Source organism: Macrobrachium nipponense, chromosome 2, assembly GCF_015104395.2.
Source record: "Macrobrachium nipponense isolate FS-2020 chromosome 2, ASM1510439v2, whole genome shotgun sequence".
NCBI lineage: Eukaryota > Metazoa > Arthropoda > Malacostraca > Decapoda > Palaemonidae > Macrobrachium > Macrobrachium nipponense.
In genome coordinates, this window is record NC_087201.1 from 78,667,889 (window position 1) to 78,682,167 (window position 14,279).

A 14,279-nucleotide genomic window follows, 5' to 3' on the forward strand; every position below is an offset into this window, starting at 1 on the left:
CAAGAGTAGTTTTACATTACTCACCATTTTACTTCATAAAAGTTCAAAAGAAAAAGTAACAATATCAAAATACTTATATGTATCGGTATAGTTTTCCCTGGTATCCAATGAAAATAACTGGTACATGGGGATAAATTTTGTAGCCACAAAATGTAATTAACATTATACTTTTTATGAAAGTCAAATTTAAATTACAGACCTTTGTTCAAAACACAACTCCAACGTACCATAAATTAAGAAGCTATTGTACAATATTGTATTAACTCACCGACCAAACATCACGCCATGACCAGCCTTCGGCTAAAGCTATTTTATCTCTCTGAGTTGCTGGGTCTCCTCTAACATCAACCCAATTATTAGGAGCATGGATCCAAGTTCCACCTGGAATTCGCACTTGCTGCTCAAAAACTTCTTCAGTGAATAACTGCCTACCGGCATCAGCAGCAAACCTAACACTGGAAAAGAGAGTGATCCAATACTGATTAAGTTAAGGTGTCATACAGCATTTTTAATGAATGAAAACAAAAAAAATATACAAGTTATATTGATCCCTAAAAATAAGTTTCTTGCCATAGGTAATTAAGAACCTGTTGGGGGTTTTTACTAAATACAGGGACATCTACTACAAATAACCTTATACTCTGTCTCTTGTTATTTGGTGGGGTAGTCAGATCATCACCTTTTCATCTTCCATTTCCATTCTTCCCATCAAATACTTCATTATCAATCTGTGTCCCATGTACGTATGAGTATGGGCCAAAAATTCTGTAATATCTATTCCTTTAACCAACTAATCTGCCAACTGCTTGACCAGCAACAAGAAGCTAAAGGACCTAGCATATGACCAGAGTTTTGAGTGATTTTACATTTCAGCATGAATTGACAACACTACTGTACATATTTAAGACTTGGCACCTTCCTTGATGTTGCCATCCTATCTGAAGAGCTGCTCTCTGCTCGATTGCCTTCCTACCTTGGTAAATATTTGGTGATGTATGGCTGTTGTTTTTTCATACATTCAGATTTGGTAAATAAGAACAATTTCTCTAAATCAAGTTTCCCTCTCCTTTCCTCCTGATTAGATGGAAACAGTTTGAGAGTGAAATTTTATGTTGAATAAGGGGTGTGTGTTGGGAAAATTAAATTCTGTATTGTTTATCAATTAGCTAAACTACAGAGAACAAATTTCATAATTCAAATAGCCATAATTGATATATTTAAGACAGATTTTTACTTTAGAAACTTGTGGGGTACTTAAGAGGCTTCTGTCCTTCAATCATTTTTTTTCTGCCAATTTCCTTCTTTCCCTAACCTTCATTTTCATCATAAATGTTTTTATTAGTGGGTACATTTCATCATTCTAAATAAATTACAACTGAAAGCCAGGTAGGCCTACTTACCTAGGATCAGGATCAACAAACCAGTCACCTTGGAAAGCCCAACCATCTGGCTCAAAGAAAGCTTCACGAGACAAAGTAAAACGTCCATCAGCATCAGAGAATGGTGGTCTTGTCATAAGCAGTCCTTTATCTGTCCATTTTCCACTACCCGGCACTGAAATCACCTTTATAAAGAAAAGTTACAAATTACAAGAAAGCCATTCTAATCAGATATACCTAACTTAACATGATTATTTAGTTGCTTCATCATGCCAAAGAATATTCCAGTTGTCTGAAAAGTAAGTGTTCTTTATTGAAAACCTATGGAATAGGCAGTCTTTATTTGGGGCCATTTACTTCTCAAAAGCTTGCAATTTTTAAGGGGGCCGGCCGGAACCCCTATATATGGTGGTATAGGGCGAAAAATGCAAAGTCATGAAAAAATTCATGGAGCTTCATATGGCAATTGAGAATACGTATACGAAATATTTCGTCAAAATTCCTCTTACTCTCGTAGTTACAGGGTAATTAATTAACGTAACTCAATAACCCTAAAACAATGATCCGTACAAGAAAATGCAATATTTCTTCTATTATCGTAAATTTTGATAATTATTGTCAAAGAAATTGGGAGAAATGGCATCTGTAGACATTCCCCGAGTCGAGAAGGAGACTTGACGCTCAGCTACCCAAGTCCAGTCATGATTTAGTGCGATCACAGACTTCAAGTAGTCTACATGTTCCATTACGCCTCTGACATTCGCCTGCTTTTATGTATGTTTATGTATGTTTCGGCAAGAATTTCATCATGCCAATGAGGAAAAAACAAGGAAAACATCTCGCTAACATACAGACGAAGAAAAATCGCTCAAGTATTATTACAGAATATCATAATATATGCGTAGTTAGTGAAGAGAGAGGGGAGGGTTGCTTAGTAACGCCCCAGTCTTGCTTGACAGCACACGTCACACTGTGCCCAAGGCTACGATCTTTGAGCAAAGAGATCTTCATTTATGATAAGTAACAAAGTTTTGTTTTTTTAATACCCAAAATGGAATATGAAATTCATAATAATCATGATTTATTAAATTGTCTTTGTAAAAAAAGAGTACACCTTCGAGTTTCACCTCTTGACATTCTCTTGCATTTACGTTTGTTTATCTTTGTTTCGGGCAAGAATTTCATCATGCCAAAGAGGAAAATACAAGGAAAACATCTCGCTAACATACAGAAGAAGAAAATTCGCTGTAATAAGCCGAGTTAGTGAAGGGGAGAGAGAGAATTGCGTAGGAAGGAGTGCCCCATCTTGCCTCAAGCAGTGCCCCAGGCTGCGATATATGAGTAAAGGGATCATCATTTATGATTATATTATGATAAATAAAATAGTTTTGGTTTATTAATACACAAAAAAGATATATACATTCATAATAATCATTATTTATTAACATTGTCTTTATAGAAATACGAAGGAAAACTTTGAACGCCCGTATCTCAAAACTATACTTATTGACCTTCAAAATCTATCTTCTCACTTAGTTTTAAAGCTATAGCCTAACATTGGAATTTGGTATATAACTCAGAAAGACATTATAGAACAATCAAATAGAGCCCTTTTTTCCAATTTTTGTTTCGTATTTTTTCTATAAATTTTTTTTCTCCTGATTTATGGGGTTTATTTTTTTACCATATTGAAAAATTCATATCTAGCAAAAAAATGACTTTTATAAAAAAAAAAAAAAACTCTCCATTTGATTGGAGGTCTACATCAGGTCTATATATGGTAGTAATCCCAGGTCTTAATATTAAATATCAAGGGAGGAGATAGAATTTGAAAAATGGTTATTTTCGGGATAAATCGCCCTGGCGTCACAAAACCAAAGGTCAGAGGCGAAAATCATATGCGGTTTGGAGATGTCCCAAGTCACCTTATTGAGTGGTATGAATATCAAAGTCTTGTCCTTAAAAAAGGGCATTAGCCGGCCGGCCCCCTTAAAACAACTTTTCCAAAGCAACCTGATCATTTTTTCATCATGCACATAAAAATCTTGTCAATGACATATAACATCACTTCTTTGTTTACTAGATCTCCTAAGATGTATTATTATTATTATTACTGTTATTAGTTTTTGGGGGTCTATCACAGTCATCCTATTTGACTGGGTGGTTTCTATAGTGTGGGGTTCTGGGTTGCATCCTGACTCCTTAGGAGGCCATCACTTTTCTTACTATGTGTACTGTTTCTAGGAGCACACTCTTCTGGATGAATCCTGGAGCTACTTCAGTATCCCAAGATCCCTCTTCTGGGATCTTGGGATCCTGCCTAGTGTTTCTATGATTTTGGGTACAATTTCCACTGGCATATCCCATATTCTTTTTATTGCTATTTTCAGGTCTTGATACTTACCAATTTTTTCTCCTTTTTCATCTACTCTGGTGTCCCATGGTATTCCAACATCTGTCCGGTCTATTGGTATGTATCACCCTATCTGTTCTGATATAGTCCCAGAGGATCTTTGCCAGATAGTTTTCTATCACTCCCTCAGGTTGGAGTTTGTACCACTTATTACTGCAAGCTAGCTGGTATTTCTTGCACAAGCTCCAGTAGAGGGCTGTTGCTATTGAATCATGCTCTTTTTTGTTCTGGTTCTTTGCAACTGCCAGACACTCGCTTGCTATGTGGTTTATGGTCTCATTTTTCATATTGCACTTCCCATCTCTAATCATTATCTACATGCATGACAGTACAGTTGTGGCAGGATCACAAGCGAAAAAAACAAGCTGGCTAAATCCCCCCCACATAAACCTAATCACTTCAGCTGCCCAACTCACCCCGGTCACACTTTCCTCTTTACACTACAGCAAACACGCAGGACAATTGACCTATACCGACAAAAACACACACAAAAAAAAACATGAAATACAAAAAACTCTCAAAACACATGTACTTACCCAACTCCAGGCTATTCTGTGCTGTCTGCCGGTCGTGGTCACGGAGATACCAACAACAAGAAGACCACAGCCAAGAATCACAACCCACAACCCAACAACAACACAACACCCAAGGACTACAACCCAACAACTCAACAACAACACAACCACCAAGGACCACAACAACAACCATGGAACACAACCACAACTCAACAACACAGCAACCAACCAAGGACCACAACCACAACCTAACAACACAACAACCAACCAAGGAACACAACCACAACCTAACAACACAACAAACAACCAAGGAACACAACCACAACCTTACACATAGCAACAAAAACTCAACAACACAACAAAAGACCACTGCATAAACAACACACAAAAAGCAACACACCCCCCCACTAACAACACCAACAACCACCCTCCACCACAACAACTCACATATAATAACAGGAATTCACATACAACTCCACAATAACTTCATAGCACAACAACTCTTAAGCAACAATATCAACTAACAAAACAAAAACTAAACAACAAACAAAACACAACTCAGCTGACTATAATGACACTACTGACTGGTGCTAACACTACTGGCTGTCACAGGCTCTAACCCAAGACTGACTGAAAACTCACTCAAAACACAGAACTCTGATCTCCAACAGCAACAGCAGACAACCCAGAACTCTCCAACAGCCAATACAGTAATTAACCATCCAACCACCAATTCTCTCTCTCTCTCTCTCTCTCTCTCTCTCTCATCTCTCTCTCTCTCTCACACACCACACCGCACACACACACACACAGACATTGTCAAATGGAACTCCATAACTCCTCCATATTTCCTCCCCCGTTACATTTGACAACATCTCCTTACACTCACAACAGCCACAATAAATAGCCTTCCGCAACACCCACGGATGCTCGGATGCAGGTCCCCTGGATCTTGTTTGAGGGCCCTCATATACACTCTCAGTTACACCGCCATCCACTTCTCCCAGACTACTTCCAGTCAGACTCCCATTACCATCTCCCTCACTACTATCCTCCCAAATCCCATTCACTATCTCATCTACCCCTTCCAACCCTTGTCCGAATATCTCTTGTAACTCTGCCACCAAATCACTTATCTCATTTACACTCCTGCCAAACTCCCGAAGAGACTCATTCATACTGCCAACTACATCCTTACCACCTGATTCCCTTCCTGGTGAAACTTCACTAAACCCTGATAATTCAAACCCACACATGCCATATGTATCATTCCTCCCCTCAAAGTCATCTGTATTACATGCCTTATCCACCATTTTTACCGTAACACTAACCCCTCTATCATGCAGCTCACATTTCTCCCTTTCATTCCCTTTCCTTAACTTCTTCCGCTTTCTTCCATACTCAACCAACACCAACTGCCGATCTTCCAGACCCATTTGCTCACTGACACTCGGCTCACACTTATTCACCCTCAACCACTCACTCATCACATTCTCCTGAACACACTGTCGCATACTAGAGGACCCACCCAACTGAATCCCCTTTTCACTTGGTTTCCCGAATTCCCAACCTGACTCATCCTCTTTCACCTACACACACTTGCCAAGTGACCTTCCATTCCACATTCAACACATTTTGCACGCCGTTCTTTACACATCCTAGCATAATGCCCGTTCTTCCCACAGTTGTCGCAAACTATGTTCATACAGGTACCCCGACATCCACTAGCTATGTGCCCTGCCTGTCCACACCTATAACATTTAATATCCCTATCTTTCTTACACTTGCTCACTAAATGCCCCATTTGCCCACACCCGAAGCACACTCCTAACGCCCACCGACATTCATTCTTCCTGTGTCCTGGCTTACCACATCTATAACATTGCTGCTGTTCTCGCTCACAACTAACTTACCCTACTCTTCCAACGCTCGTACTCCTATTTCTTTTAGGGCTAACTACACTCACATTACTTGCCCTAACGCTCCTATCTACCACTCGCTCTGCCATTCACCTCGGCCCTTCCAAAACTGCCTCCCTATAGCTTTTAAACTCTGGTACAACCTCAACTACTTCAGTCCTAACACTAACGCTTCTACTCTCTTTCATACACCTATCTGTCCTAACACTAACGCTTCCACTCTCTTTCATACACCTATCTAACTCGTAATCTTCTACTATCTCCAAAATGTTGTTCCACATCAACCTTTCATTCGTCCATCGCATTTTCTCCTTACGTTTTAGGTTTATAAACTCGTATACGCTCTCTGGTACAGTCGCCAACAACTTTCGCACTAACTCCTTACATTCATTTATCCCTTCATCCCCAAACTTTTTCCTAGCTAATGTTTCTAACCTGCACACATACATCGACAACGACTCACCAACATTCATTCTTGCCTCTTCAAAATCTTGCTTTCTCCTATATCTAACGCTACTCTTTATCCTCTTTGCCTGTTCTACAATCCTGGCTTTCACACTCTCATACGGCACATTCCCTACACTCGTCATTACCCCATACACACTCAACAAAAATCCCATCAAAAAGCTACCTAACTCTCTTGCCCAAACTCTCTTGCTATCCCCATACTTTGCCTCACAATATCTCTCATATTCCTTAAAAAAGTCCCGTATGTCCCTATTACCATATTCCTCGTATTGTGCACATCGGGGTACCTCTCTCATATACACCGCCCTTCGTACTTCCTGCTCACTCTCACTTTCGCTACTTCCATTCTGACCCTTCTTTCCCTCTGCCGAATACAGCGAATCCACTTCCATACTCCCGTCCATACTCTTGATTACGCTCTTCTTACCTTTCTTTCTACCAACATGTTTCCACTCACCACTATCTAAATCACTCTCAGCACTTTCCCCAATGTAATCAGTCCTAGTTTCATCCTGTCCGTCACCCTTACTAACTTTCTTTCCCTTAGTCTTCTTCTTTTCCTCAGCCCCCTTCTTATTCTTGTCCTCAGGTTTATCCTTATCCTGTGTCTTCCCCTTCGTTCCCTTACCCAACACAACCAAATCACCTTCGTCACTCGTACTCTCATCCACTCGCTCTTTCACTTTCTTTACCACTCCTGGCCCGTCACAAGACCTAGTACACCTCCTACAGCTCCCTCTCCCATGAATCCCTTCATCATTTCCTGCATCATCTTTTGCACTGCATTCATCATTACCCCAAATTTTTCGTCCATTTTCTCAACCATTCTCTCTTCTGCTCCTTTTACCTCTTCTTTCATTTCCACTTTCGCACTCCTTAGCATTCCTCTCATTTCCTCTAACTTGCTCTTCAGCTCCTCACACTCTACCCTCAACCTCTCATTCTCCACTTTCAATCTTTCCTTAGCTTCCCTCGCCAACCGTAACCTCTCCTTCAGCCTCTCTATCTCCTTCAACCCTTCCATCCTCACTTTCTCCACCAATCACACAACGCAATACCCCAATCGTCCTGCAGCTGTCGCACCAACAGTCCCTGTTCGGGCGCCAAAATATAATGTGGCGGGATCACAAGCTAAAAAAACAAGCTGGCTAAATCCCCCCCACATAAACCTAATTACTCCAGCTGCCCAACTCACCCCAGTCACACTTTCCTCTTTACACTACAGCATACATGTAGGACAATTGACCTATACCTAAAAAAAAAAAAAAACGAACAAACACAAAACACAAAAAACACTCAAAACACATGTACTTACCCAACTCTAGGCTATTCTGTGCTGTCTACCGGTCGAGGTCACGGAGATACCAACAACAACAAGACCACAGCCAAGAACCACAACCCACAACCCAACAACAACACAACACCCAAGGACCACAACAACAACCATGGAACACAACCACAACTCAACAACACAGCAACCAACCAAGGAACACAACCAAACCACAACACAACTAACCAAGGAACACAACCACAACCTAACAACACAACAAACAACCAAGGAACACAACCACAACCTCACATATAACAACAAAAACTCAACAACACAACAAAAGACCACTGCATAAACAACACACAAAAAGCAACACACTAACAACACCTACAACAACCCTCCATCACAACAACTCACATATAATAACAGGAACTCACATACAACTCCACAAAAACCTCATAGCACTACAACTCTTAAGCAACAATATCAACTAACAAAACAACAACTAAACAACAAACAAAACACAACTCAGCTGACTATAATGACACTACTGACTGGTGCTAACACTACTGGCTGTCACAGGCTCTAACCCAAGACTGACTGAAAACTCACTCAAAACACAGAACTCTGATCTCCAACAGCACCAGCAGACAACCCAGAACTCTCCAACAGCCAATACAGTCATTAACCATCCAACCACCAATTACTCTCTCTCTCTCTCTCTCTCTCTCTCACACACACACACACACAGACGTCAAATGGAACTCTATAACTCCTCCATACAGTGTGTTCGTAGATTACTGCCTATTTGATCTCAATGATTACCTTAGGCCATTCATCTTAATCAAATTATAAGTTAAATATGTACTAAAATCAGTAACTACACAATATAACTTTTGACGAGCTGTTGCAGTGTTAGAGCAGAAAGAAGACTTCATGCTATACATACAATGCTTACTAAATATTCACTTCTATCATAATCATGTCCAGTAATATATTGACTGAAATGCTCTATTCCACTGGATCAAGCAAAATAATCTGTTGACCCTTTGAATGCTGTAATAACATTTAATACTCTAACAAATGTCTCTGCAAAACTGTGGTAAAGATCCTTTCCCAAGGAATCAAAGACAAGGAAAGCAGTCACCCATCCAACAACTGACCAGCCCCAATGTTGCTTAATCAGTCCATTTGACCTAAACCGATTTGCCATGTCACCATATTATTATTATTTTTTTTTTCTCTCTATCACAGTCCTCCAATTCGACTGGGTGGTATTTATAGTGTGGGGTTCTGGGTTGCATCCTGCCTCCTTAGGAGTCCATCACTTTTCTTACAATGTGCGCCGTTTCTAGAATCACACTCTTCTGCATGAGTCCTGGAGCTACTTCAGCCTCTAGTTTTTCTAGATTCCTTTTCAGGGATCTTGGGATCGTGCCTAGTGCTCCTATGATTATGGGTACAATTTCCACTGGCATATCCCATATCCTTCTTATTTCTATTTTCAGATCTTGATACTTATCCATTTTTTCCCTCTCTTTCTCTTCAGCTCTGGTGTCCCATGGTATTGCGACATCAATGAGTGATACTTTCTTCTTGACTTTGTCAATCAACATCACGTCTGGTCTATTTGCACGTATCACCCTATCTGTTCTGATACCATAGTCCCAGAGGATCTTTGCCTAATCGTTTTCTATCAGTCCTTCAGGTTGGTTACTGCAAGGTAGCTGATGTTTCTTGCACAGGCTCCAGTGTAGGGATTTTGCCACTGAATCATGCCTCTTTTTGTACTGGTTCTGTGCAAGTGCCGGGCATTCGCTTGCTATGTGGTTTATGGTTTCATTTTTCGTATTGCACTTCCTACATGTGGGAGAGATGTTTTTATTTCGTCTATCGTTCTTTGAACATATCTGGTTCTTAGGGCCTGATCTTGTGCGCTGTTATCATTCCTTCAGTTTCCTTCTTTAGCTCTCCCATCTGTAGCCATTGCCAATTGTCATCGATGGCTAGTTCTTTAGTCTGTCTCATGATTGTACGTGCATTGGTTTGTTGTGCCAGTCCTCTGTTCTGTTTGTCATTGTCCTGTCTGTATATTTCTGGGTCTTCATCTACTTTTATTAGTCCTTCTTCCATGCACATCCTAGCCTTCGTCTTCACTGGTTTTCAGATATTGCCCCAGTGCTCTGTTCTCGATGTTGACGCAGTCCTCTATACTTAGTAGTCCTCTCCCTCCTTCCTTTCGTGTTATGTATAGTCTGTCCGTATTGGCTCTTGGGTGTAGTGCTTTGTGTATTGTCATATGTTTCCTGGTTTTCTGATCTATGCTGCGGAGTTCTGCCTTCGTCCATTCCACTATTCCTGTGCTGTATCTGATTACTGGCACTGCCCATGTGTTTATCGCTTTTATCATATTTCCCGCGTTGAGTTTTAACCTGAGTATCGCCTTGAGTCTCTGCATATATTCTTTCCTGATCGTGTCCTTCATCTCTTGGTGTTTTATATCCCCTCCTTCCATTATTCCCAGGTATTTGAATCCAGTCTCATCTGTGTGTTTGATGTTGCTCCCATCTGTAGCTTTATCCCCTCAGTTCTCGTTTATTTTATTATTTATTAATTAATTATTTAATTATTGTTATTATTCTTATTATTATTATTTTAATTATTTTTATTATATTATTATTATTATTATTATTATTATTATTATTATTATTATTATTCCATAATAGTTTAACTAGACTACTTAAGCTAATATGTACTATTATTAACTCATGCATGCAACTCCTTAAAAATGTCATAATTGGATCAACTGAAAATATTGAAAATTCAGACAAAATTCCTTTTAAGGATATGCTTCTAATGTGAGAATAAGAATTTACATGTTATAAATCACACATTTTGGAGATTTCTAGTAACTTTGAAGTGATATATAAATAAATTGACAAAAGCTAAATACAATTTTCTATAAAATATGCAATATTCAGAATATCAGTAGTACTACTATTAAAACTGAGATTTGCTACTTTTGTAACCTTTTCTTGAAAATGTGTCTATGTCACATAAAATTCATTATGATGGAATAATGGCATAACTGCCTTCCTGGTGAAAAAAGCAATGATAAAAATAATGGATAGAGTAAATTTTTATCTTTGTGATAGCTAATAATGCTAATGATAATCTCTGCCATAGTGATGGCATAAAACATGAAACCTACAATAATTACAAACCTGATTTTCATAAGTTTCTGCATAAACAGTGAGTTGAACATCTGGACGAGCATCCCACCAATTTCTGATATCTTCTTCTCTACCAAACCACACAGAGGCTCTAACTACACCGCCTATACTCCATCTGTTCTTGTCATCTGAAAATTTGAAACTTTTTATAACCAATTTTAGTTTGTGGAGTCAAAGCATTACCTACTTGAGGGAAGTCATGTCAGTCATTTTTCTGGGCTTACCCTGTGTCTCTCCGTGAAATGGTTCCTTTAGCACTCATTTCTAGGTATAAATATTGCTAAATATACCAGAGAAAAAAGCTATATGGTAATGCCAGTATATTCTGGCTCGCTCACCTTTATTTAAGGTGTCGTTATGGTATCTGGGGCGAGTGTAACCACTACCAGAGGTCCCCTGCCATTTAGTCTCTTCCTTTCTCAATATCCCTCATCTACAGAGGAGCCGTTCTAGGTCCCCACTACCCACTACTGCTACGCCTAGCACTTTGTTTATCATTCCTTTCGTTAGCACTCTCCACGTCGCACGTGTTTTCTCTTTGCTGTGTTTCCGTTTGGAATTATCCCAATTTTTGCATCATGGAACGTCAAGTTGCTGCTGCATCTAAGTTGAGTACTGCAATTAATGTTTGATCTTGTTTTAAGGTAGCGATAGTCGATATTAACTTGCTTAATTTGATTATATATGAGGGAGCGGCAGCTCGTGCGTTGCCGTCCCCACGCCACCATTTCGTGGTTCGCTACCCACGTATATTTACGCTCCTATAGATTCCCAATTAGTCCCCTATACTAATTGGAGTCGATTTTCAAACATTTAGCAGTTCTCCATACGTTAGTTGATGCTTTCATTATTGACTGTCGTCTAAGATTTTGTCCGATCGCGGGGGATAGCCTACCGACCGAACCGCATGCTCTCGGGACGTAGCCTAGTTCAGTTAGCCTTATTTTACATCTTAAGGTGGGCATCCCATCCTATATTCTAGCCAAGGTGTATTATAGGCTATATTTATATTTTAGTTCTACTATAAGACACCCTTGTCTGCATACAGAAGACCCTTGGCTCTTCCGTAGCCTATACATTACGGTCCTTGAGCCACCCTGGTCTTCTAGCCTTTCGGTTGAATAAATTCGATTTGGCAAACTAGGCCAGGCCGCTCTGAGCCTGCCAGGTCAACCTGTTCAGATCGTTTCGGTTTGTGAAGGTTAGGCCAGCAGTTCGAGAGGACCCGTTGCTTTCTCTCTCGCTTGATAATTATTTTCTTTTCTTATCTCCCCGCGTTAGGACAGTATGTATATATATATGTGTTATGTTTAGATCCGAATATACGGATATTTATTAGTAGCATGTGTTAGTAGGCCTATAAGCCTTCTATTCTGATCAGTTGGAACCTTCCTACCGCGTGGTGGTACACCCGGCTGCGAGGGTTACCAGCTGATCGCGTGCGAGCCACCCCGCTAGCCGACGTCCCTCCCCCACGCACCCACCTCGGTGGGGTATAGGACTCGCTCACGCTACGCCATGTAGCCGATCCGAGTTCCTCGCTTAATAAGGGGGGGGGGGGCAGGGAGTGCGATCGGGGGGTAGGCTTTCCGCACCATGCTCTGTATGAGTGGCGGGGAGGGTGCCCTGCTCGGGCGAGTCTTGGCTGGCCACCTGGCTCGACCAGGCGGTGCGCTCTCTGGCCCACGTTGTCATATCCCTTTCCAAGGTCTTCTTTCACCCATCCTGTCCCCCACTCCGGCGGATCCGGGATCCCGGCTTCAAGGTATTGGCTATGCAAATAGCTCTGATTCCTTACTGACCAGATATGGGCCTAGGTTTTACCGACCCCCTGTTCTGTTCCCATGAAGCCGGACCCATTATCGGGATAGCTAGGTGTATTTAGACATGGAATAGGTAACGATCCACTGCTGTTGGATCAGTCAGTTATGCATGCACACACATATATATGTACACATGTGGTTATGTATGTTAGATACATATACTATTAGTTTTATCTAATAAGATATCCTATCTTATTATACTTCGGTTTGTTTACTACGGCGGACTTATTACTCTGCCGGGTATTTCAAGCCGAGGTACCTTGTTAACACTAGCCCATCGGCCTTGTTCACTTGTCTTGAATTGTCTCTTTCCATCCCTCACCCTAGAGGAATGGAGAACGGGCTTGGGACGCAATCTCAATTTACTAGATTTTACGTCTCCGGCGCCACCGGAGTCAGGACAGGTTTTCACTTAACCTGTCCCGTTCCACCAGCCCTATAATTAAGGCATGACAAGATCAAGAGCTGGACCCCGGAGCTGGTGGGAACAAGGACGCATGATACCCTAGTGGTAAAAATATTCTGTCACCGGAGTCGCCTTCGATGACTGTAGAATAATGCAATCCCCAACGGACACACCTCCGGTGGGTCTAAATAGTGATACTCATGTATCATTTGACTTACAGATCTTGCAGTGTTTGGAGGCGGGATGTACCGCCGTCCTCCAAGAGCCCTGTGGGCACGTTGTGTGCAGGACCCGCGCTGGTTGTGCGGTCAAGGTGGGAGATCTGTTGGTTTGGCACCACGAGGGATGTGAGGTCTGCTACGGCCTCGTGAACGAACTCACCTCCGAGTTGGTATGTACCATTCTTGATAATGATACAATGAGTGTCAGATGAACTATATCGTGTTGATTCATACTAGACTAAGGATAATATTTAGTTTAAGAATTGACATAACTTCCTCTTACAAGGAATCCAAGCCGTCAGGGACGCGGCGCTGGCTACCCTGAAGACCTGGGTCGGCGGATTTGGCCGCAATGCCAAGAAGGCTCAGCTCTACATGCTCTCGGAGGAGATGGCTAGAATCATCTACCCCGGAGCCAAGAAGTCATCGGCAGTAGAGGCAGCGGTAGCGGCTCCCTTCATCGCCAGGATCCGGGCAGAGACCACGGCCACGCCAAAGGAGGGTTTCGGCGAGGAGGTGGTCGGAGATGTGGCGGCCTTAGACCTGGACCGCGAGCCCATGGTTGTGGACAACCAGGGCGAAGGTAGGAATGTTGGTGAGGCAAGTAGTTAAGGGCTCAAGGCTTGCTCTTG

The 14,279-nt window shown here is 41.4% G+C and overlaps 1 protein-coding gene across 1 annotated transcript in view; it reads right to left on the bottom strand.

The window, feature by feature from the left end:
* The window catches only part of LOC135221225 (myoferlin-like), a 248,288-nt gene that overhangs the window by 127,731 nt on the left and 106,278 nt on the right, over positions 1 to 14,279 (bottom strand). Inside the window, exons 22-24 of the mRNA XM_064259042.1 lie at positions 11,189 to 11,325; positions 1,401 to 1,564; positions 269 to 455 (exon numbers count right to left, since the gene is read on the bottom strand). Of these exons, the coding sequence (XP_064115112.1) occupies positions 269 to 455; positions 1,401 to 1,564; positions 11,189 to 11,325 (488 nt within the window). The remainder of the gene's footprint in view (positions 1 to 268; positions 456 to 1,400; positions 1,565 to 11,188; positions 11,326 to 14,279) is intronic.